We start from the raw sequence: 25,145 nt of genomic DNA on the forward strand, positions 1-25,145 counted from the left end.
TCTCTCTGTATATCTCTCTGTATATCTCTCCGTATATCTCTCCGTATATCTCTCTGTATATCCCTCTGTATATCTCTCCGTATATCTCTCTGTATATCTCTCCCTATATCTCTCTGTATATCTCTCTGTATATCCCTCCCTATATCTCTCTGTATATCTCTCTGTATATCTCTCCCTATATCTCTCCGTATATCTCTCCCTATATCTCTCTGTATATCTCTCTGTATATCTCTCTGTATATCCCTCAGTATATCTCTCTGTATATCTCTCTGTATATCTCTCCCTATATCTCTCTGTATATCTCTCTGTATATCCCTCAGTATATCTCTCTGTATATCTCTCTGTATATCTCTCCCTATATCTCTCTGTATATCTCTCTGTATATCCCTCAGTATATCTCTCTGTATATCTCTCTGTATATCTCTCCCTATATCTCTCTGTATATCTCTCTGTATATCCCTCAGTATATCTCTCCCTATATCTCTCCCTATATCCCTCTGTATATCTCTCCGTATATCTCTCTGTATATCTCTCCCTATATCTCTCTGTATATCTCTCTGTATATCCCTCCCTATATCTCTCTGTATATCTCTCTGTATATCCCTCAGTATATCTCTCCCTATATCTCTCCCTATATCTCTCTGTATATCTCTCTGTATATCTCTCCGTATATCTCTCCGTATATCTCTCCATATATCCCTCCGTATATCTCTCCGTATATCCTTATGTTTGTACCAAGCAGTAAATAGCCCTATAAATCCCAGGCTTGTGCTCCCTGCAGTGCTAAGCTTGTCATTTGTGTGTTGCATTCAATTTACATTCAAATACCCCCCCCCCCCATCATGTCTAATTAAAGCAACGTTACCCTGACCAATCAAAATGATACTGACACTTGCATATATTTAATTAAATTGGTGTCAGTGCCCTTTAAAACACTCAAGCTGTGAGGCCGACCTGCCCTGAGGTGCGGTGGGATTTTTGTTGTTTTTTTTTTTTATTCTACAGAAAATCACAGCTCTGGGGTTGTTCACTTCAACAGCTCATTTTCCTACCCCCTGTAAGCTGCCATCTTTGTGATAAAGGCCAGCCCACTGTCTGAAGCTGCCATACTTTTTTGTTTTTGCTGAAAACAAAAAACTAAAAATTCTTCCTAAGCAGCAATAGTAACAGCACCACCTACAGGGAAATAAATGTAAATGCACGACACCCACCATTGGTGGATTATAGACACTCGAAAGGGGTTGTTCACTTTTGAGTTAACTTTTAGTATGATGTAGAGAGTTTGCAATTGGTCTTCATTTTTTATTCTTTGTAGTATTTTCACTTTGTATTCAGCAGCTCTGCAGTTTGGAGTTTCAGCAGCTATCTGGTTGCTAGGGTCCAAATTACCTTAGCGACCAGGGAGCAGTTTGAATGAGAGGCTGGTAAATGAAGAGGAGAGGAGTTGAATAAAAAACAATAATAAAAAGTAACAATAGCAATAAAACTGGAGCCTCACAGAGCAATAGGTTTTTGGTTTCCGGGGTCAGTGACCCCCATTTGAAAGCTGGAAAAAGGCAAATAGATGAAACACTATAAGAAATCAATAAGGAAGACCAATTGAAAAGTTGCAGACCTTGCATTGAGTCATCTGAAGATAAGAATTCCTTACGGCCCCTGATAAGAGCAATAGAGAAGCGGCAGAAGACGTCAGAGGTCCGTTCCTGGGCCCCAGGCTGAGAGAAAGTGGTTCTGATTGCAGAATTTGCCAGGTTTAACTTGAATGACCACAGAGCAAAGTGAAGGTGACAAGCCTGAAATCAGCAAGGAGCTCTCGCGGGCAGGTCCCCCCCAATGGCGTTACGCAGGGCCGGGTCAATATTCTGCCTTAACAAGCTGAGAAGCTTTATTTCCAGGGCTCAGAATCATTCTTGGTGCCAGGAATACTAATGGGAATGATGTTCTACGGGTCTGTACGGTGCCTCCGCAGCACTTAGTCTGTTCTGTATGTTCTATAGGTGGTCCGGCTCTGACCCACCCATCAGGCCCGGGATATAAAATATAAAATAGGCCCTGGCATTTCAAGTACACAGAGGCCCAAACAGCCCCCCACACAATGCCAGTCTGGGCCTGCCACTAGTGATGAGCCAATCTGTCTTGAAAAACGTGCGAAACGACAGCAAAATTCACGAAACGGCGAAACGATTATTTTTGTCACCCGTGCGCCTTTTTGTATGTGACCGTGCCCATTTTGAAACGACCACGCCTATTTTGCAGTGACCGCACCTTTTTTCACGTAACCGCGCCCATTTTGGCGTAAGCCGAATTTTCCGGCGGTGAATTTTCTCGGAAGTTTCGCAAAACAATTCATCAATGGTGAAATGTGGAAGTTCGTTGTGAATCTATGCCAGGCGAAAAAATTCGCTCATCACTACCTGCCACCCATCTAAGGTTGCCACCTATCCAGTATTGCCCAGTCTGGGTCAAAACCTCCTGCCCATGCAGGACTCACTGGGTTTGACTTAGCAATTTGCCAAACCCCAAGGCATAGCCCCACCCAGTGATGCCACGGCACCACCTCTTCCCCGCCCCATGACATTGTGGCCCAGCCTCTTCCCCACCCCCTATGACATCACTGCCCGCCCCCTGCCCAGTAACAAACGCTGGCAGAGCTGATAACCCTACACCCATGTGATTCTAGTAAAGGGCAGGGGCCCTATGATCTCATACCCTGTACAAAGAGATTCCATAAAACAGTAACAGTGAAAGTATCCCCCTGTACTGCAAATTGTTTGGCCACGCCCACTTTGTGGCCACGCCCCAATTGCCACACCCCATTTTTAAAATAGTTAAAATAGTGCCCACGATGGCCCAATAGACAGCACCCCCATAGACAGTGCCCCCCATACACAGTGCCCCCCATACACAGTGCCCCCCATACACAGTAGCCCTCCATACACAGTAGCCCCCCCATACACAGTGCCCCCCATACACAGTAGCCCTCCATACACAGTGCCCCCCCATACACAGTAGCCCTCCTTACACAGTGCCCCCCATACACAGTAGCCCTCCTTACACAGTGCCCCCCCATACACAGTAGCCCTCCTTACACAGTGCCCCCCCATACACAGTAGCTCTCCTTACACAGTGCCCCCCATACACAGTGCCCCCCCATACACAGTGCCCCCCATACACAGTAGCCCTCCTTACACAGTATCCCCGCATACACAGTAGCTCTCCTTACACAGTGCCCCCCCATACACAGTGCCCCCCCATACACAGTGCCCCCCATACACAGTAGCCCTCCTTACACAGTGCCCCCCCATACACAGAGCCCCCCATACACAGTGCCCCCCCATACACAGTAGCCCTCCTTACACAGTGTCTCCCCATACAATGCCCCCCATACACAGAGCTCCCCAATTGCCCCCATAGTGAGTACCTCCAATAGAAAATGCCCCCATACATGGCAGCCCCCATAGACTTCTTGGGCTCCTGCTCCTTATTCAGCTCCTCGTACGGCGGCGACAGGACCTTTTATAAGGTTGCGCCCGTGCGTATGTGTGACGTCACACGTACGCATGGGCGCAACCTTATAAAAGGACCTGTCGCCGCCGTACGAGGAGCCGAATAAGGAGCGGGAGCCCAAGAAGAAGGAGCCGGAGCGCTCCGCTGTAGCCAGCGCGTCTCACTGGCCTGGATAGTTTAATGAATGTTCTGCATTTCCGTAATGCGGGACATTCATTGAACAATCCGGGACAGCGGGACGCGCTGTAAAAACCGGGACTGTCCCGCGAAAAGCGGGACAGTTGGGGGGTATGCCTCTGATCCCAGGGGGCGGCCCTTAGTACGTAAAATGGCAGTTTCCTATTTAGGATTACCCAATGGCACATACTACTAAAAAAGTAGATTTATATGAAAATGTTTTATTTGGATGAAGCAGGGCTTTACATATGAGCTGTTTATGTGATATATTTGTATAGAGACCTACATTGTTTGGGGGTATAGTTTCCCTTTAATCATTAGGTGGAACCTCGAAACCCTGCGTTGCTAATTGGCAGTCTCGTGACTGAATGTAGAGAGAGAAGCAGATACACGGCGGGCTGGGGCATTGTCTTGTACCCGCGCAAGGTATTAATTAGAGTTTTAGAGCGCTGTGTGTGTAATTGTTTCACTCATTGCTGGGAAGAGACAGAGCTCTGATGAATAATGAGACACTGTGCTGTGAGCGCTGGATCCCCGCTGCAGAACAGAGTGCGGATATTGTCGGGGGCTCCTCTAATCCAGGAACATTCCGGCCTGCTCCCCAGGTATATATGCATATATCTACAGTATATATGGGAAGCACCGCGGGAACCATTCCCCATCCTGTTTAAAGGACAAGCAAAGGCAGAGGCTCCGGGGGAGCCAAGCAATCAACATTTATACAAAAAAAAATGAAAATGAAAACTAGCTATGAAGTTGCTATGAGTAAGGTATTCTATAACTTACTAAATGATAACTGCACCTTCAAGTCAAGGTGTGTCTAGGCCTCATTGGCTCAGTTAAACCATGTGACCTGCCAGTACTACGTTAGGTAAAAGGAAGAGACTTATAACAGATTCCTTATGGGGAATGTTCATCTAATGGTGAAAATAGAGCTCACCACCGAGGAAAGTCTCTTTGTTTATTTGTATAGGTAAGCACGTATTTATCAAAGTGACGTATGTGATAAATAAGCCTTTAAAATCCTATACAAGTGAATAGGGAGCTGGGGAAACTCTACTTCGATATATACACCCTGTTTTATTGTGTAAGTGACTGGGGAGCTGGGGAGTTTGCCTCTAGGGCAAATATGGTGAACTCTATTTTCACCCTTTGATAACTATGCCTTTAAAATCCTATACAAGTGAATAGGGAACTGGGGAAATGTGGTGAAATCTATTATCGCCCCTAAATGTTGTACATCTATGAGTGTTTTTTCTTTACTGAGTCAGCCATACCAAGTGCTGCACTCTATCCAAGCAAGAACACGTTACTAACCTTCTTGGTCCCAGCAACCGGCTGTAAGGAACGTTCATGTTTAGGTGGGGGGGGAGGCGGCATTTACATGTGTCTGTGGATGAGAGGGGCTTCCTAATTAATAATGGGGGCAGGGGGTAGTATGAGGCATTAAAAGCTCCCACATATTCACCCACCCAGTGCCCCGATCCCTACTGCACCCACAGCATTGGACATGGCCCATTCAGCTTCAGCTGGGGAGAGGAGCAGCCCAACTTTGCATTTTAAAGTATGACCAATGTAAATCTAATCTGGCGCTGCCCTGTGTCATTACCATTTGAAATATATGATTTATTGTGCCGTTCTGCTACATTTGGGCACAGTAAAGGGGATTGTTTCATAGCAAATTCATGTTGTTACTTTATGTACAGAGCAGTGCCAGCAGGAACAGCCTGTGCCTTGACGCTGAGTCATTTAAAGTGACGGTTCCTCATAGTTTCCAGCCAGGGCTCCCCATCTGGGCTTGTACAGCGTATTCCCCCCTATACTCAACTGAATTCCCATCAGTCACCAGGCACATTTGCATGGGAATAGAGCTGCCCTCCGTGCCCTGCCATTTCCCTTCATGTATTTTCCCAACTGGAATAGAAAGAACAAAGGGCAAGGTGAGCAATTTAACCCCTTGTCATTTGATTTACTTACAGCTGGGGAATTAATGAGACATTTATATCGAATTACTGATTCTCAGCTGGTGGGAAGCGCCCAGATCCGCCAGTACTGCCTGTATTTCTAAATTTAATAGGGTTGTCCTGGTTGCTAGGGTCGCTGACCCTAACAGATTTACCTATTACAATAGAATTATGGGAAAACTCAGTGGGCCCAAGTCCTGTTGGGCCTCGCCGGCCTGAGCACACCGGTTGGCTGCGTGGTATTGTGATGGTTCAGTATTGGCCCAGAATGCATTGCACAATACTGCCACCCATATTGATGGGGAGCAGTGGGCCCTTAGCTGGGGGGGGGGGCAGGGTGAGGCTGGAGTGGTGGGCCCTTAGCTGGGGGGGAGCAGGGTGAGGCTGGAGTGGTGGGCCCTTAGCTGGGGGGGAGCAGGGTGAGGCTGGAGTGGTGGGCCCTTAGCTGGGGGGGAGCAGGGTGAGGCTGGAGTGATGGGCCCTTAGCTGGGGGGGAGCAGGGTGAGGCTGGAGTGGTGGGCCCTTAGTTGGGGGGGAGCAGGGTGAGGCTGGAGTGGTGGGCCCTTAGCTGGGGGGGAGCAGGGTGAGGCTGGAGTGGTGGGCCCTTAGCTGGGGGGGAGCAGGGTGAGGCTGGAGTGATGGGCCCTTAGCTGGGGGGGAGCAGGGTGAGGCTGGAGTGGTGGGCCCTTAGCTGGGGGGGAGCAGGGTGAGGCTGGAGTGATGGGCCCTTAGCTGGGGGGGAGCAGGGTGAGGCTGGAGTGATGGGCCCTTAGCTGGGGGGGAGCAGGGTGAGGCTGGAGTGGTGGGCCCTTAGCTGGGGGGGAGCAGGGTGAGGCTGGAGTGGTGGGTCCTTAGTTGGGGGGGAGCAGGGTGAGGCTGGAGTGGTGGGCCCTTAGCTGGGGGGGAGCAGGGTGAGGCTGGAGTGGTGGGCCCTTAGTTGGGGGGGAGCAGGGTGAGGCTGGAGTGGTGGGCCCTTAGCTGGGGGGGAGCAGGGTGAGGCTGGAGTGGTGGGCCCTTAGCTGGGGGGGAGCAGGGTGAGGCTGGAGTGGTGGGCCCTTAGCTGGGGGGGAGAAGGGTGAGGCTGGAGTGGTGGGCCCTTAGCTGGGGGGGGAGCAGGGTGAGGCTGGAGTGGTGGGTCCTTAGTTGGGGGGGGAGCAGGGTGAGGCTGGAGTGGTGGGCCCTTAGCTGGGGGGGAGCAGGGTGAGGCTGGAGTGGTGGGCCCTTAGCTGGGGGGGGAGCAGGGTGAGGCTGGAGTGGTGGGTCCTTAGTTGGGGGGGGGCAGGGTGAGGCTGGAGTGGTGGGCCCTTAGCTGGGGGGGAGCAGGGTGAGGCTGGAGTGGTGGGCCCTTAGCTGGGGGGGAGCAGGGTGAGGCTGGAGTGGTGGGCCCTTAGCTGGGGGGGAGCAGGGTGAGGCTGGAGTGGTGGGCCCTTAGCTGGGGGGGAGCAGGGTGAGGCTGGAGTGGTGGGCCCTTAGCTGGGGGGGGAGCAGGGTGAGGCTGGAGTGGTGGGCCCTTAGCTGGGGGGGGAGCAGGGTGAGGCTGGAGTGGTGGGCCCTTAGCAGGGGGGGAGCAGGGTGAGGCTGGAGTGGTGGGCCCTTAGCTGGGGGGGGAGCAGGGTGAGGCTGGAGTGGTGGGCCCTTAGCTGGGGGGGGAGCAGGGTGAGGCTGGAGTGGTGGGCCCTTAGCTGGGGGGGAGCAGGGTGAGGCAGGAGTGGTGGGCCCTTAGCTGGGGGGGAGCAGGGTGAGGCTGGAGTGGTGGGCCCTTAGCTGGGGGGGGAGCAGGGTGAGGCTGGAGTTGTGGGCCCTTAGCTGGGGGGGGAGCAGGGTGAGGCTGGAGTTGTGGGCCCTTAGCTGGGGGGGGAGCAGGGTGAGGCTGGAGTGGTGGGCCCTTAGCTGGGGGGGGGGGCAGGGTGAGGCTGGAGTGGTGGGCCCTTAGCTGGGGGGGGAGCAGGGTGAGGCTGGAGTGGTGGGCCCTTAGCTGGGGGGGGAGCAGGGTGAGGCTGGAGTGGTGGGCCCTTAGCTGGGGGGGGAGCAGGGTGAGGCTGGAGTGGTGGGCCCTTAGCTGGGGGGGGAGCAGGGTGAGGCTGGAGTGGTGGGCCCTTAGCTGGGGGGGGAGCAGGGTGAGGCTGGAGTGGTGGGCCCTTAGCTGGGGGGGGAGCAGGGTGAGGCTGGAGTGGTGGGCCCTTAGCTGGGGGGGGAGCAGGGTGAGGCTGGAGTTGTGGGTCCAGTCCTTTGCTCGGGTTTTCCGTTGGGTCCTGTCTCGACACTGCTTGCTCTTGTAAATGAGCCCTAATGTGTAGCATGTCAAGCCTACTTTTTTCTTAAGCCTTAGTTTTCCTTTAAATTGTGCCCCCCAGTCTTTTCTGCCTCACCAGACACCCCCTTTTTCCTCCCCCCCCCCCAAGCATGCAAATTTCCATAACCGATACCAATGCGTGACGGCTGCAGCGCTGCAATTAATAAAGCAGCCATGTTGTAATTGCTCTCTAAACGTGTCAGCGGTGGGTACATGGAATAAATGGGAATCCATCAGTCATTAACATCTGGTAGCCGGCTGTCATATTTAATGAGTCCACTTTCTCTTCCATACGGCAGAAAGCGCACAAGGCAAGAAGATGTCAGGTTATTAGCTAGAAGCTTGGGGAGGGATGATGGGAGCGGGGCTGAAGGTGCCGAGATCCAAAGAACCAAATGAGTCAGAATGGATCCATAGGAAATAATGTGCGAAGTCAGACTGACACCACCTCCTGCCCTCAAACCAAGACAGTAGCCCCCCCCCCCTGTGCCTCTCTTGGTGCATGTAGGTTGCCATTATTTGGAATAGTGATAGGAAGCAGGCCTGATAGCCAACATCTAGCATCGGACTGACCCATTGGGACACAGGGAGGAATCCCCAGTGCGCCCCGACGAGTTGTTGGGGCAGGAGGGGTAGTTAGCAGTGGTGGCGGGGGAAGGGGGAGTGGTTGGCAGAGGTCAGGTCTTACATTGGGCCCTTGGGCATCTCCAGTATCAGTGCCCAACCTCTTATATAAACGGCAGCAAATCCCAACAGCAATGTTCCAGTATATAATGGGACCTTCCCAGAAGAATAAGGGTTGTTATATCAACAAAGGGCAACTTAATATAATACCTTTTCTTTGAGATGTCCCCATACTATTGACCCTATCAGTCCTGTGTTGCCCCAGGCACTGAACCAGTATGCACCCATCGGTGAATGCTCTATGACATCACCGAAAGTGACATCACAGCGCAACACGCATGCATGTGACATCACTCCCGCTCAAGAATCACCATTGAAACCCCTACCCCCACCTCTGCTGCTGGTTTTGATAGGAAAGTAGCAGGGGAGGGGTCTTTTTTTTTTTTTTTTTTTTAAAGTTTTGTTTATCATACAGTCATCCAAGGGCCACCCACTTAAATCTGCCGCCCTAGGCACGGGCCCTCAAGTGCCTATATCAGTGCTGTCCAACTGGCGGCCCGCGACCCCCCTCTGTGTGGCCCCCCACCTGTCTGGCTGCTTTGATGGCTTACCTTTGAGTAAGCATTAAGTGGTATCAGTACTGTGATTAACTGGCCCCCTGCATGGTTCTCACCTCAGATTCAGGCTGTAATCCCTCTGTATTGTTTAAATATGTAATCCCCTGTGTTTTTCACACCTTTTAATACCTGCATTGTTCACCCCCTGCAGTGTTCCCACCTCAGGCTCAGGCTGTAATCACTCCCATTGTTCACTTCTTCACACCTCAGACATAGGTACTGTAGGCAGAGTATGGCACATACAGCCAGCATAGGGCAGGTAGAGTATGGCACACACAGGCAGCATAGGTCAGGGAGGGTATGGCACACACACAGGAAGGGTAGGGCAGGCAGAATATGGCACACAGAGGCAGCATAGGGAAGTCAGAGTATGGCACACACAGGCAGGGTAGGGCAGGCAGAGTATTGCACACACAGGCAGGGTAGGGCAGGCAGAGTATGGCACACAGAGGCAGCATAGGGAAGGCAGAGTATGGCACACACAGGCAGGGTTGGACAGGCAGAGTGCTGCCTGTGTGTGCCATACTCTGCTTGCCCTATGCTGCTTGTGGGAGGTGAACCTGGCAGGGGTTTGTTGTGGGAGTTTGTTAGCAGTTGGAAATAGCCATTAAATGGTCCCTAAGGTGTGTAATTATGTACTGGGGGTTGCTCTGCTATCCACAGGGGAGGAGGAGGCATATGGAATTTAAGGGTATATCTTAATATGACATAATTCTTTCACATATGAATGATGGTTGATATCCCCACAGTAAGGACCAAGCATTTGGGATTTTGCTGTGCTACCACCATTGTGATAAAATAGGTGTGGTTTGAAGTGGGTGTGGTTTCAAAAAGGGGAGTGGTCAAAACTGGCTTCCATTAGCGGCCCTCCACCATGTATGCTAGAGAAATTCCGGCCCTCGGCACCATAGAAGTTGGACAGCACTGGCCTATATGGTAAATACGCCCCTGGACCCTATAAACAGATAAGCTACTATTAGCACTAGGTGGGAGCTCAAATATCTCACATACAGTATATGAAAGGGGGACTGCACTGCTCAACCAAACTTTACTTGGCTGTTGCTGGACTACAAACCCCAGAATAATGTAACATATAATTAAGAGTGAGGCATGCTGGGAGCTGTAGTCCAGCAACATCAGGGTTGTATTCTTAAAGCAATAAACTTTCCAAAACACAATAAAACTTTTCCAAAACTTTCCCCCAAATCCCCAGGGCCGGCGGCTGCATTAAAATGCAAGAAATCCCCCAATGAGAATCCCAGCTGATGTGAGTAAATCCGGCTCCCTGTTCTCTGTTCCTGCAATTGGAGTTGGGAGCAATAAGCACAGTTTCCCAGCACTGAACAAGTCTGTCCCTTTATCCCCATGTCTGATTCCTGTGCCATATAATGACGGGAAAATGCCATCATTATCTCTATATGTAAGGTACCAGCAAGGGGCCTGACACAGTGCTGGGAATCCGCATTCTCATTGGTCACTTCTCTTGCATTTATAATGACATTTTTGGTCAGTAGAATTCTCATTGGTGAATGCACGTGAGCCCACCTTCATTCCCACCTCCCAGTCCAGCTTGGTCCCTCCATGTTAGCGCTAAGGAATGACATTGTTTCCAGTGACCCGAATGGCAGCGCTCTGGGGGCTTCCTGCAGCAGATGGCATCTCATGTTGGCATGGCGCCCTGCCTTCCTTGTATGCAGCTGCCCACAGATCCAACAAAGAACTTGTCCTCACACAGGAACCCAGCCAGGATTCCCCATTGCTTGACAGCCATGGACGTGTGAGAACCTGTCAGTTATAGGCCACCGGGGTGCAATTAATTCTGTTGTTATTGGCAGCTGGGCCCACTAATCAGCGCTGCTATCAGTTCTTAATTGGTTTGTATGCACTTTATTACTGGCCGGACTGGAAGGGCTAGGATTGTGCCGTAGGACCCAGACACCTCTAGCTACACCCTTGGGCAAGGCACATAACGATCATATACCCCCTACTGTAAATGATAAGGATATTATAAGTCTCTCATGTATTATAAGGGATAATGTACCCCCTACTGTAAATGATAAGGATATTAGCAGTCACTGAGGGGTTCTGTGCCCATATAAAGGCACAAGGCTGCAGGCTGAGTTATACAGGGAACTCTGAGTATCACTCATGTATTATAAGGGATAATGTACCCCCTACTGTAAATGATAAGGATATTAGCAGTCACTGAGGGGTTCTGTGCCCATATAAAGGCACAAGGCTGCAGGCTGAGTTATACAGGGAACTCTGAGTATCACTCATGTATTATAAGGGATAATGTACCCCCTACTGTAAATGATAAGGATATTAGAAGTCACGGAGGGGTTCTGTGCCCATATAAAGGCACAAGGCTGCAGGCTGAGTTATACAGGGAACTCTGAGTATCACTCATGTATTATAAGGGATAATGTACCCCCTACTGTAAATGATAAGGATATTAGAAGTCACGGAGGGGTTCTGTGCCCATATAAAGGCACAAGGCTGCAGGCTGAGTTATACAGGGAACTCTGAGTATCACTCATGTATTATAAGGGATAATGTACCCCCTACTGTAAATGATAAGGATATTAGCAGTCACTGAGGGGTTCTGTGCCCATATAAAGGCACAAGGCTGCAGGCTGAGTTATACAGGGAACTCTGAGTATCACTCATGTATTATAAGGGATAATGTACCCCCTACTGTAAATGATAAGGATATTAGCAGTCACTGAGGGGTTCTGTGCCCATATAAAGGCACAAGGCTGCAGGCTGAGTTATACAGGGAACTCTGAGTATCACTCATGTATTATAAGGGATAATGTACCCCCTACTGTAAATGATAAGGATATTAGCAGTCACTGAGGGCTAGGATTGCGGCGTAGGACCCAGGCACCTCTAGCTACACCTTTGGGCAAGGCACCCACTGACACCCCCCTACTCCTAGTTTTTGCTATAAGTCTTCCTATTCTGCCTCTTTTTGGTGTGCGGCTGAGAAGGCTATCTCGTTGTCAGGGAAACCCCAAAAGTAGATTGAGTACAAGGCTATAGTTTTATTGCTACTTCTGTTGCTTGTCCTTCTATGCAGACCCTGGGCTTGCATTCTGAATTCCAAACGGCTGCCTGGTCACTAGGGTAATTCATCACTAGCAACCGCATAGCAGTTTTGATTGCAAGCCTGAGTACTACACACACACAGGGATAGAACGCCGGCGCCGCTGGGTTGCTGAATGCCGCAGCCGTGTCGCTGCTAGGAATAAAAAGGAAATGTGTAGATGCCATTAGCAAAGCAGATACTGCATTTTCCTGCTGGAACGCGTTTCGCATTTACTAATAAAACACCCCTGCTTGTGATCTTCAGCCCTCGCCGCTCACCGGGGGTATAATACTGGCACAGCCGTTCCGTCTTTAGCTTCTGTCATATCCTCATGTGTTTGGGGAAAAGGGATTGGGAGCTAAAATCTATCAGAGCGGAGGAACGACAGCGAATGGCGTGTAATGCGCGTTTCCCACGGTCCCTGTCGTGTCGCCGGGTCCCTGACTGCCCTGAGGTTTATGAGAAGAGACAGCTACTCGCTCGCATCTCTGCCTCGGATTTCTCCCTTTTACTCCCCCCCTCACTTCACTATCATTTATAAATGGAAAGGGGCTCATGTACGATGTGCAGGGTGGGGGTGTATATGGGGGTGTATAGTGCCCTTCTATTTAACCCTTTCAGAGCCTCATTTCCATTTGCTAATTAGGATTTGGTTCGGTATTCTTTCAGGAAGGATTTGGGGTTCAGGCGGAACCCAATTGTAATGGATTAGGTGCCTGTGTGCCAATAGTGCAGGTCTGTGCCCCACAATGGACACCTATTGGTTTAGAACAAATTGTGCATCACCGTGGATATATCTATTGGTTCTGACCCAAAGGTTAAACAGTGACAAACACTGAGCTAAAAGCCTTCCTGTTTGACATTGGATCCCACTGGTGAGTAGAGGGGAAACAGTTAATCAAATTTCCCCCCCCCCTAAAGCTCTACTTTCCATTCTTGGCACATTTCCCTCTCTGTGCCAGTAGCTGGGCACACTTGCTACCCTAGCTGGGCACAAGCAGAGAGGCAAACCTCCTTGGAGTTCCGGGGGAATGTATTTTTGTAGGACCCCTGGGCCGCTGTACCTCCGGGCACATACAGGCACTCTATGATTTAGATTAAAGCTCTCTGGGCTTTAGCTGACAGGGGTATCTCTGTCTCCGTGGTGCCCCCTGCACTTACCTCTCCTGTATTCAGACCCCCCCTTCAGCAGGAGTGAACCCTAACTCTTTGGGTTGTTACAATACACTACATGACCAAATGTCTGTGAAAACCCCTATTTAATTATTAGAATTGGCTTTTAAAGCCAAGAGGAAACAGTAGTTTTTTTTGTTTTGTTTTTTTTTAAAATGCCCCCCGTGCTGTTTGGGTCAGTACTAATCCCAGAAATCCAGACTGGGCTCTGCACTGAATGACGCAGTAATCAGCCAATTGCCAGTCGCCATATCATAGCCCCACCCAGTGACACACCTACTAAATGTCATCCCTATCTCCAAATATTGCCAGTCCCGCCCCTGGAATCATCCACCCCGCCCCCTTGCCCAGACCTCACTAATACAAAAGGTGGCAACCCCAATTAGGCCTAGGGGGGAAACATTTTTTGAAGATATGTGCCCTTTAACAAATCCCACCAACAATATTCCAACATCTAGTGGAACCTTCTGAGAGGGGTAGAGAGACTGTTACAGCAGAGAAATGACTCCCCTCGGTTTGGGAACGAGACGTCGGGCAGGCAGGGCCCCCGATACTTTTGGCCATAGTGTGAGACAGTTGGGCAAATGAAATGACATGTAACAGAAGATGATATAAAGTAGATCAGATACCATAGGATGTTAGTTTTCCTTTAGATAACCTATTGGATTTCTGCCTGTCTCTGTCATTCTCCTTCCCTTGTGTCTGTCCCTCGCCCTGCACTCTCCTATCTGCCAGTTTGCTGTCACGCCGAGCGCCCCCGTCCCTTTCTCATCCCACTGGCGATTATAATGCACTTTCACTCATTGTCACCATCTATTTAACCAAACGTCAGCTCTTCCCCAACAAACGCTCTCTCCGAAAACAAGATTAAGCCGCAGCCATGAGCAGCCCGATGTGAGGTTAGCGGCAACGCACACAGTCATTACCCACTGTCATACGGGATCAGAAAGTAACGGCTGCCGGCGGGCACTGCCCTGACAGGTGCCAATAACACTGAGCCGAGCGAGTGTCTGTGTGCGGCAACCGTAAGCCCTAATGCATGAATTCTTATATAATGGTATATCATAGGAACGAGGTACTTGTATATACTCTTGTGTGTGCTATACATAACGATAATGTACCCCCTACTGTAAATGATAAGGATATTAGCAGTCACTGAGGGGTTCTGTGCCCATATAAAGGCACCAGGCTGCAGGCTGAGTTATACAGGGAACTCTGAGTATCACTCATGTATTATAAGGGATAATGTACCCCCTACTGTAAATGATAAGGATATTAGCAGTCACTGAGGGGTTCTGTGCCCATATAAAGGCACAAGGCTGCAGGCTGAGTTATACAGGGAACTCTGAGTATCACTCATGTATTATAAGGGGTAATGTACCCCCTACTGTAAATGATAAGGATATTAGCAGTCACTGAGGGGTTCTGTGCCCCCCATATAAAGGCACAAGGCTGCAGGCTGAGTTATACAGGGAACTCTGAGTATCACTCATGTATTATAAGGGATAATGTACCCCCTACTGTAAATGATAAGGATATTAGCAGTCACTGAGGGGTTCTGTGCCCATATAAAGGCACAAGGCTGCAGGCTGAGTTATACAGGGAACTCTGAGTATCACTCATGTATTATAAGGGATAATGTACCCCCTACTGTAAATGATAAGGATATTAGCAGTCACTGAGGGGTTCTGTGCCCCCCATATAAAGGCACAAGGCTGCAGGCTGAGTTATACAGGGAACTCTGAGTATCACTCATGTATTATACGGGATAATGTACCCCCTACTGTAAATGATAAGGATATTAGCAGTCACTGAGGGGTTCTGTGCCCATATAAAGGCACAAGGCTGCAGGCTGAGTTATACAGGGAACTCTGAGTATCACTAATGGGATGTAATGTACCAACAATTACTCCATCCAGATTAGCAAACATTTAATGGAAAACATTGCGCTAATTTTTACAAATGGGTCCCAATTGCTTTAGATATGGCTCTGTTGGAATTCTGGGAAACAACTCTGCATTATGGGAGGGAGATGGTGATTGCACTCAAAATTGCCCTTTGGTCACTGCACTTGTTGTTGTAAATGACCCCTAAGGTGTCTCACAACTTCGCAACCAATCAGTGATGAGCTTTGTTGCAGAAATTTGATTGGTTGCCATGGGTTACTGGCCCGGGGCAAATTCACCCGTTGTAAATAAATGAGTCCTGTTATGTCTGACCCATGGTTGGTACCAGATAATAATGTGGTATAATGATAAATGTGTTTGTGTGTATATATATATATATATATATAGAGGGGGGGGGGCGGGAAGGCTGATTTTCCTGTCGCACCATATGTTCTCATGCTCAGGAGTCAGTGGGATGTTATTGATTCCAGTTTACAAGCTTCAAAGGGGGGGGGCATATTTATTATAGTGTGTAAGCCAGCAGCACCAGTGATGTTGCCCGTACCAACCAGAGCAGGGGGTGCAGTGTTCCCAACATGGCTGCAGATATAAGGAGCCCCAGTCTGATGCCCCCCCCCCCCCGCGCTGTCACTGATCGCACTTTCCCAGTGTGGGGGGCACAGCTCTTTTTTCAGTTCACTTTTGTTTCCCCCATCAGGAGGGGGGCTCTGTTACCCTGCACCTCTTGTGGGGGAAACAAATGTATGTGATAGGGGCCCTTTAATACAAATAGTGGGGCAGAAAATAATAAGTTGCAACAACCAGCAGGTGGCATTTAATGCATTATTCCCCCAAGCCATGCACCAGCAGATGCAACAAAGTGCACACAGACTCTGTTCTGTCTCAGACCCCCACCAATTGGCTACAGGAACGGGCAGATTTTATTCTGTCATCCCCGCAGCATATAAATGAGGCTCTAACACCTTATAAAAAGGCATTTTATCTCCTTCCATGTCCCCCCCCCCCCCTGCACCCTGCTTGCCTATCCAATAAAAGTGGGATTAGCCAAGTCCATGTAACTCCCCGGCGGCGGATTGATTGCGGCTGCAGTGATTTGCAATGGCAGTTTATTTGGCAAGTCAGCATGGAATAAGTTCATAGTAAATTCACATGTCAGCAAGTGCAAGATGAGCAGCCGAGCTTAACGGGCCAATATTTACAGTGAGGATTAGAGCGGGGCCAGGCGAGAGGAATACTGCAAGGGCTGCGGCGTGGGAAACACATTAGCACCCTGTTAGCACCCTGACCACTCAGCCCTGGCTCACTAGGCTCACTCGCAATAACATTCTCTCTATAAATAAATATGTTTTTATATCACTCATCAGAATCTATAGAAAGTTTATAATTCAGCTTGATAGCACAATGAGTTCTGCCACTTTTCTACCCCAAAACAGCCCCCTAAGGAGATTCCATTCAAACTCAGGGCTTCAGAAGACAACACAATGGGCTTATGGGCCAACACACTGCTTGCCCTGGCCTTTCCCATACAGCTGCATTGGCCCCTGCCCTTTGCCTGAGCCGTAGGTTCCTGTTGCTGGTTCTGAAAGCTGCTCCTGGATCCTTGTTGCTGGGCACTTGCTTTTTTTGCTGAGATCTGCTTGCCTTGACCTTGTATTTAACCCATTGTTGCTTTGCCTTGTTTGCCCCGTTCCTTGCCTTGCCTAGAGTTGACTGCCCAGCTCAGAGCCAGTGCCAGGGTGGCTGTTTACCTTACCTGACCTGTTTATCCTGTCTCGTCCTACCTGCGCCTTTAATTTCTCAGTCCGCACATCCAATCATATAGCCTGTGGCCCTTACATCTATGGTTTGCTTATGGGACCACAGTCCTGAAGCTTTGATTGGCTTCCAGGGGTGGAACTACTGCGGGTGTGGGGATTGCACCCAGACCCACACCCTCTTGGGGCCTGCCAGATGCTTGCGCCAATGTGAAAACTGCCTCCAGAGGCGGGGGGGGGGCACAGCCTGTACCCACCCTGGTGCATATAGTTACCCTTGGCTTGCATCTGCTCAGTCTTATCTGCAAGCCCTATATATCCTGAATAGAAATGTATATTGCCCCCACACTATTGGCAACTGGAAATATTCGATGGGGTCCTGCATCATTGCCATAATAACTCAACCACATGGAATTCTGTTTCTCCCACTGAAAGGGTTAATAATGGTAATGCCCCCAGGCAGCCCAAAAGCTGATTCCCAAACTGCGCCCTTTGGGGGCAGCGATGAATCCCTGGTGCCGACGTTACTGACTCACAAAGGGACTCAGTGGGCCGAGACCCCCCTGGGGATGCTCCACATGAAGCTGAATAAAATCCCGTAACGCCGGCGTTTCTTTGTCGCTCCCCGCTGTTACGCCGGGGGTTCCACATTATAGATCATTACAGTGCTCAGTGTGTGCAATCTCTTGCTCCACTGATAGGTAAATATAACGCTGGGTAAGAATAGAATCATTAGTACTTTCTATCTATAACGGGGTCACTTGTTATATTCACTATGAACAGACAGGGGGGTATTTATTCTTTCTGATTTCCCACCCCAGACTCGGGCCTACAGTCTCCCCCAATCATTGTAGGGTCCCAAGGGAAAGATAACATGGGGGGCTCTTCACCCTGGTAGGGTGGCCCTAGCTTCCCCACCCCAGGGAGACCCCCACATATATACAGTAAAGAGCAGGAATATTCTGTGCTGTAGCCACATAGCTGCATTTTTAATGGATGAACTATGGATTTGTCCTTGAACAAGCGATGATCAAGCCGCCTGTGCCGGAGCGGCTGTTGCACATTGGATTAAATATTTAAGCAGTCGCCCGGAGGTGGGCTCATTCTCTCTATTGTCGGTACAAACCATATGGTGCGCGTTGTGACTGTATCACAAAGGTTTGTGCCTCCCCAATTCTCTGCCCTCAGATAATCTTTGCCTGAGCTTATTAAAGGAATTGGAATGATGGCGGGGGGGGGGGGGGGGTTTGTTATTGTTCTTTTTGCCACAAGTCAAGAGTTGGGGATATGAGGCCCCAGGCACTACCGGAATACAGGGGCCCCAATCGAGGCCCTGTTTTATTATTACAGAGAAAAGGGAATCATTTAACCATTAAATAAACCCAATAGGGCTGTTCTGCCCCCAATAAGGGGTAATTATATCTTAGTTGGGATCAAGTACAGGTACTGTTTTATTATTACAGAGAAAAGGGAATCATTTAACCATTAAATAAACCCAATAGGGCTGTTCTGCCCCCAATAAGGGATAATTATATCTTAGTTGGGATCAAGTACAGGTACTGTTTTATTATTACAGAGAAAAGGGAATCATTTAACCATTAAATAAACCCAATAGGGCTGTTCTGCCCCCAATAAGGGGTAATTATATCTTAGTTGGGATCAAGTACAGGTACTGTTTTATTATTACAGAGAAAAGGGAATCATTTAACCATTAAATAAACCCAATAGGGCTGTTCTGCCCCAATAAGGGGTAATTATATCTTAGTTGGGATCAAGTACAGGTACTGTTTTATTATTACAGAGAAAAGGGAATCATTTAACCATTAAATAAACCCAATAGGGCTGTTCTGCCCCCAATAAGGGGTAATTATATCTTAGTTGGGATCAAGTACAGGTACTGTTTTATTATTACAGAGAAAAGGGAATCATTTAACCATTAAATAAACCCAATAGGGCTGTTCTGCCCCAATAAGGGGTAATTATATCTTAGTTGGGATCAAGTACAGGTACTGTTTTATTATTACAGAGAAAAGGGAATCATTTAACCATTAAATAAACCCAATAGGGCTGTTCTGCCCCCAATAAGGGGTAATTATATCTTAGTTGGGATCAAATAGATGTTACTGTTTTATTATTACAGAGAAAAAGAAAATCAATCTTGAAAATCTGAATTATTTGATTAAAATGGATGCTATGGGAGACAGGCTTTCCGAATTCGGAGCTTTCTGGATAATGGGTTTCCAGATAAGTGATCCCATACCTGTACTAATTAAATCAAATCTGACAACTTGCCCCGTATGACATATGTACAAGCCATTCAGATTACATTCAAAGAAACCTAGTAGGAATTATAATAGCAGGGGTAAAATGCCCTCCAGGTCTAGTAACCAAGGGCAACAAGTGCTAATAAGCCTCATTTATGATTACAAGGGAAAGAGCAAAGTGGATGCAGAATTGAGTGAGGCCAGTAAGAACTTTCTACTGGTACCACAGAACCATCTTAGGCAGGGCTGTCCAACTGGAGGCCTGGGGTCAGATCCGGTTCCCTTGGGGTATATTTATTTTCCTATATCTGTGGGATCCACCGGCTGCTATGTATCATAATATATAATGTGGCCAACGAGTGGGAAAGTTGAAAAGCGCAGAGCTGAGGGCAAAAGCATCAAACAGAGCACATCAGGGTAAATATAGACTAATTCTGTTAGAGTGAGAGGTGCAGCGGCTGAAGGGTTAACACGAGCAGGCAGCCATTATCCCGGATGCGCCAGATGCTGTTAGCGGTGCAGACAGGAGTGAGCACCAGGGTACAATGAGAATGACTGGAGGTGATAACTGCGGGGCTAATTTACTCTTCCCTGAGTACATAGAGACTCAGCCGGCACAAACCATAAAGCCTTTATAGTGACGGCACAAACTGCTCGGCTTTATAGCCACATTATTATAACCTGTGCCAGGCATGGGACTCTGCACTGGGGCCCCCCAGGTAACAAGCTGCCCCCCAGGTAACAAGCTGCCCCCCAGGTAACCCCAGGTAACAAGCTGGCCCCCAGGTAACAAGCTGCCCCCCAGGTAACAAGCTGCCCCCCAGGTAACAAGCTGCCCCCCAGGTAACAAGCTGGCCCCCAGGTAACAAGCTGCCCCCAGGTAACAAGCTGCCCCCCAGGTAACAAGCTGCCCCCCAGGTAACAAGCTGGCCCCCAGGTAACAAGCTGCCCCCAGGTAACAAGCTGCCCCCCCCAGGTAACAAGCTGGCCCCCAGGTAACAAGCTGCCCCCCAGGTGACAAGCTGGCCCCCCAGGTAACAAGCTGGCCCCCCAGGTAACAAGCTGCCCCCCAGGTAACAAGCTGCCCCCCAGGTAACAAGCTGCCCCCCCAGGTAACAAGGTGTCCCCCCAGGTAACAAACTGGCCCCCAGGTAACAAGCTGCCCCCCAGGTAACAAGCTGGCCCCCCAGGTAACAAACTGGCCCCCAGGTAACAAGCTGCCCCCCAGGTAACAAGCTGCCCCCCAGGTAACAAGCTGGCCCCCCAGGTAACAAACTGGCCCCCAGGTAACAAGCTGCCCCCCCAGGTAACAAGCTGCACCCCCAGGTAACAAGCTGCCCCCAGGTAACAAGCTGCCCCCCAGGTAACAAGCTGCCCCCCAGGTGACAAGCTGGCCCCCCAGGTAACAAGCTGGCCCCCCAGGTAACAAGCTACCCCCCAGGTAACAAGCTGCCCCCCAGGTAACAAGCTGGCCCCCAGGTAACAAGCTGCCCCCCAGGTAACAAGCCGGCCCCCCAGGTAACAAACTGGCCCCCAGGTAACAAGCTGCCCCCCAGGTAACAAGCTGGCCCCCCAGGTAACAAGCTGCCCCCCAGGTAACAAGCCGGCCCCCAGGTAACAAGCTGCCCCCCAGGTAACAAGCTGCCCCCCAGGTAACAAGCTGGCCCCCCAGGTAACAATCTGCCCCCCCAGGTAACAAGCAACCTTTGCCGGTGGCTAACCCCAAGCAAAAGGGGGCGGGAATTATGGCATTGTGGGTGGGGCAGTGTCGCTGGGGTTGAGCACAATGGTGTCAGACGGGCCATGGGTGCTTTGGCAACCTAATAGCTGCCTCCCTGCCCCTCGCCTCCTGTGCTTAGGGGTCTTTTTGTGCCTGAGCGGGTTGGGTTGGGGGCACATCACTAGAGCACATTAGTGCCCTCTGACCAGTAGAGCCAAAATTCTTATTTAAAGCTCAGAATTTCAGATTTTGCAGTAACCAAGAGCAGCCTTTTGCCACCCATAGTAACCAGCAGCCGCGTCCCTTGGTGGGGTATGACACTGGCGCGACTATTATATACGCTGGGGTGTCTGTTATACAGAAACCAATTATCCAGAAAGTTGTGAGATACAGCAAAGCTAATTCTTCATTTTTGACCGATTTGCTTCATATTTCTGTAATAATAAGAAATGAACTTTGATAGGAAAAAATCAGTATCTTATTATTTCAATGCTTTTCATTAACTGGCCAGAATATTGCTGTTTGGGTTGCACAAGGCTGTTGACAGTTGAGACCTGAACAGATGGAAAACCGAACTGTTTGGGTAAAAAATGAACAGGTTGCATGTAAGGGAAAGCCGTGCCCACACTATGCCCTCCTTGTACCCTCAGGGCTATAGAGGCAGGGCCCCCGGCATTACAGTATGGGCAGGGCCCCCGGCATTACAGTATGGGCAGGGCCCCCGGCATTACAGTATGGGCAGGGCCCCCGGCATTACAGTATGGGCAGGGCCCCCGGCATTACAGTATGGGCAGGGCCCCTGACCCAAAGGAGGGCAAAAACCCCATCTGAAGCCCCTCTAATTTGCCACAAGGGGAAAAAAATTAAATTCCTTCCTCTCGGCTTCCCTTTATCTCCAGCCCCTGGGTACCCAGTATATAACCAACAGGTTTGTTTATCTCTGATCAAGGTCTTCTCAACCCATCAGCACCGCTCTAACATGACTGACTATTGATCAAAGATGGTCCAACCCCCCCCCCCCCAGCAGCCATAACATCCCACTGACTCCCCCCGTACCCAAGCCTTTGGGGTATCTTTAATACTAACCCTGTTCATTCCGCGCATCCAGTCAATAACTAAATCAAGTCAGTGTTTATGTGGCTAATGTTTCTCATACACAGACATTCATCTCACACGAAGCCAACGAAGTTCTAATTCACTCTCTCATCACGTCACTTATTGATCCCTGTAACTCTCTATTGATTCGACTCACCCCTAACCCACCGTCATAACTCCTTCCCTAGTAACTGCTGCTGCCAGGCTCATATACCCCACCACCTGCCCATACACCCCACCACCCGTCCATACACCCCACCACCCGCCCATACACCCCACCACCCGTCCATACACCCCACCACCCGCCCATACACCCCACCACCCGTCCATACACCCCACCACCCGCCCATACACCCCACCACCCGCCCATACACCCCACCACCCGCCCACACACCCCACCACCCGTCCATACACCCCACCACCCGCCCATACACCCCACCACCCGCCCATACCCCCCACCACCCGCCCATACACCCCATCAACCTCCCATGCACCCCATCAACCTCCCATACACCCCATCAACCTCCCATACACCCCACCACCCGCCCCAAACACCCCACCACCCGCCCAAACACCCCATCAACCTCCCATACACCCCACCACCCACCCATACACCCCATCAACCTCCCATACACCCCACCACCCACCCATACACCCCATCAACCTCCCATACACCCCACCCATACACCCCACCCCCATACACCCCATCACCCACCCATACACCCCATCAACCTCCCATACACCCCATCAACCTCCCATACACCCCATCAACCTCCCATACACCCCACCACCCGCCCAAACACCCCATCAACCTCCCATACACCCCACCACCCACCCATACACCCCATCAACCTCCCATACACCCCACCCATACACCCCATCACCCACCCATACACCCCATCAACCTCCCATACACCCCACCACCCACCGATACACGCCACCGATACACCCCATCAACCTCCCATACACCCCACCAGCTTCTCCTTCCCTGTGATTCCCAACATCACTCTCCACGTTTGCACATTCAGTTCTTGACTAGAGCCACAACCCATCAGATGTCTTCCTAAAATTTCAGGCTCCAGACTGTCTCTTTTAAGGTCTTACCAATCACCCATGTCACATTATAAGCTACTTCCAGCTGCTCAGATACAACTTCGGTGCCACATCTTTCATTATCCTAATACCCATCCTCATACCCTGTCACTCAGGCCCCTTGTGCTCCAATGGGCAGGGTTCCCTTTACCTCTTCTACATTGTATACACCATCCTCATATTGTACATCACTGAAATGTATGTGGCCATGTTATAAATGCCTGTCACTAACAATTCTAATAATACTGTATGTTTCTTAATTTAAAGGGGCCTGATACAGTCGGACAGAGCTAGATTGTGCACAAGGCTCCCAGGGATCCTGTTTGGGGCCACATTAGACCTTGGGACCCTAACACTGCTGGGTGACAGAGTGTATTGCTGTGTGCCAAATGGCAAAACATTTCTCATGGGAGTGGTTGGTGTTCTAGCTCCTGTGTGCCCATTACACCCATTAATGCGTTGGTAAACAAGGTGCAAAGTTTAATACAGGTCTAGTAACCCATAGCAACCAATAGGCAGGCAGCATTTACTAGTTAACTGTTGGAAAGCAATTTTTTGAAAGATGGGTTATTGATGAATATTTAGTGCTGTGGCCTTTACTGCCTGCTATTTACTATACATTCTCTCTCTTCTTATCCTTCCCACGAGCAGTGTTACCAACGCAACCAGCCCAGATGGAGCAGGACGTCGAGAGCCCCATCACGATACGGCAGCCGATCAAGTTGCCCAAACAGGCTCGCGAGGACCCGGGCCGGCAGAAATGCTCCAAGCGGAAGATCCAGAGGTACGTCCGCAAAGACGGAAAGTGCAACGTCCACCACGGCAACGTCAGGGAGACCTACCGCTTCCTCAGCGACATTTTTACCACGTTGGTGGATCTCAAATGGAGGTTCAATCTGTTGATATTCGTTATGGTTTACACGGCGACTTGGCTCTTCTTCGGGTTCATTTGGTGGCTCATCGCCTACATTCGGGGGGACCTGGAGCACATAGGAGACAAAAAGTGGAACCCCTGTGTGGATAATCTCAACGGGTTTGTTTCCGCCTTTTTATTCTCCATTGAGACTGAGACCACCATTGGCTACGGGTACAGGGTCATCACGGACAAGTGTCCCGAAGGGATTGTACTTCTTCTGGTCCAGTCCGTTCTAGGGTCAATTGTGAACGCCTTCATGGTCGGTTGCATGTTCGTGAAAATATCCCAGCCCAAGAAGAGGGCGGAGACCCTTGTCTTCTCCACCAACGCCGTCATCTCCATGCGCGACGGGAGGCTGTGCCTGATGTTCCGGGTCGGCGACCTGAGGAACTCGCACATCGTGGAGGCGTCCATACGCGCCAAGCTCATCAAGTCCAAGCAAACCAAGGAAGGGGAGTTTATTCCGTTAAACCAGACGGATATCAACGTGGGGTACGATACCGGAGACGACCGGCTGTTTCTCGTGTCGCCGCTGATCATAAGCCATGAAATCAATGCGCACAGTCCCTTCTGGGAGATTTCCAAAGCCCAGCTGCCCAAAGAGGATTTCGAGATTGTGGTCATTCTGGAAGGGATGGTGGAGGCGACAGGTAATTATTGGGGTCTGGGCAGAGCATTAGGTATCATGTGACTTGATGGGGCAGATTTATGAAGTTGACCTGCACCCAACCCTAATCTGCCCTCTCCCACTGATCTGTGTCTATTTATATACCCCTGCCTGCCCCACCTCTGATGTCACAAAGGGGGCGGGGCAGATGCACGTCTATAAATAGATGCTCCCAGGGGCAGAAACAGAGCACATTTAGGTGTAAGGTGGGGAGGGCAGCAGGAAGAGCTCAGCCTGAACCCACCCGCGACCCAAATACAGTATGTTGTGTGAGTGTCGGCCCC

At 50.0% G+C, this 25,145-nt stretch overlaps 1 protein-coding gene across 1 annotated transcript in view; it reads left to right on the top strand.

The window, feature by feature from the left end:
• Positions 1-25,145, top strand: part of kcnj6 (potassium inwardly rectifying channel subfamily J member 6) — a 94,519-nt gene that overhangs the window by 57,263 nt on the left and 12,111 nt on the right. The window contains exon 2 of the mRNA XM_031896549.1: positions 23,930-24,844. Within this exon, the coding sequence (XP_031752409.1) occupies positions 23,953-24,844 (892 nt within the window). The 5' untranslated portion in view covers positions 23,930-23,952. The remainder of the gene's footprint in view (positions 1-23,929; positions 24,845-25,145) is intronic.

Source organism: Xenopus tropicalis, chromosome 2, assembly GCF_000004195.4.
Source record: "Xenopus tropicalis strain Nigerian chromosome 2, UCB_Xtro_10.0, whole genome shotgun sequence".
NCBI classification, from domain to species: domain Eukaryota; kingdom Metazoa; phylum Chordata; class Amphibia; order Anura; family Pipidae; genus Xenopus; species Xenopus tropicalis.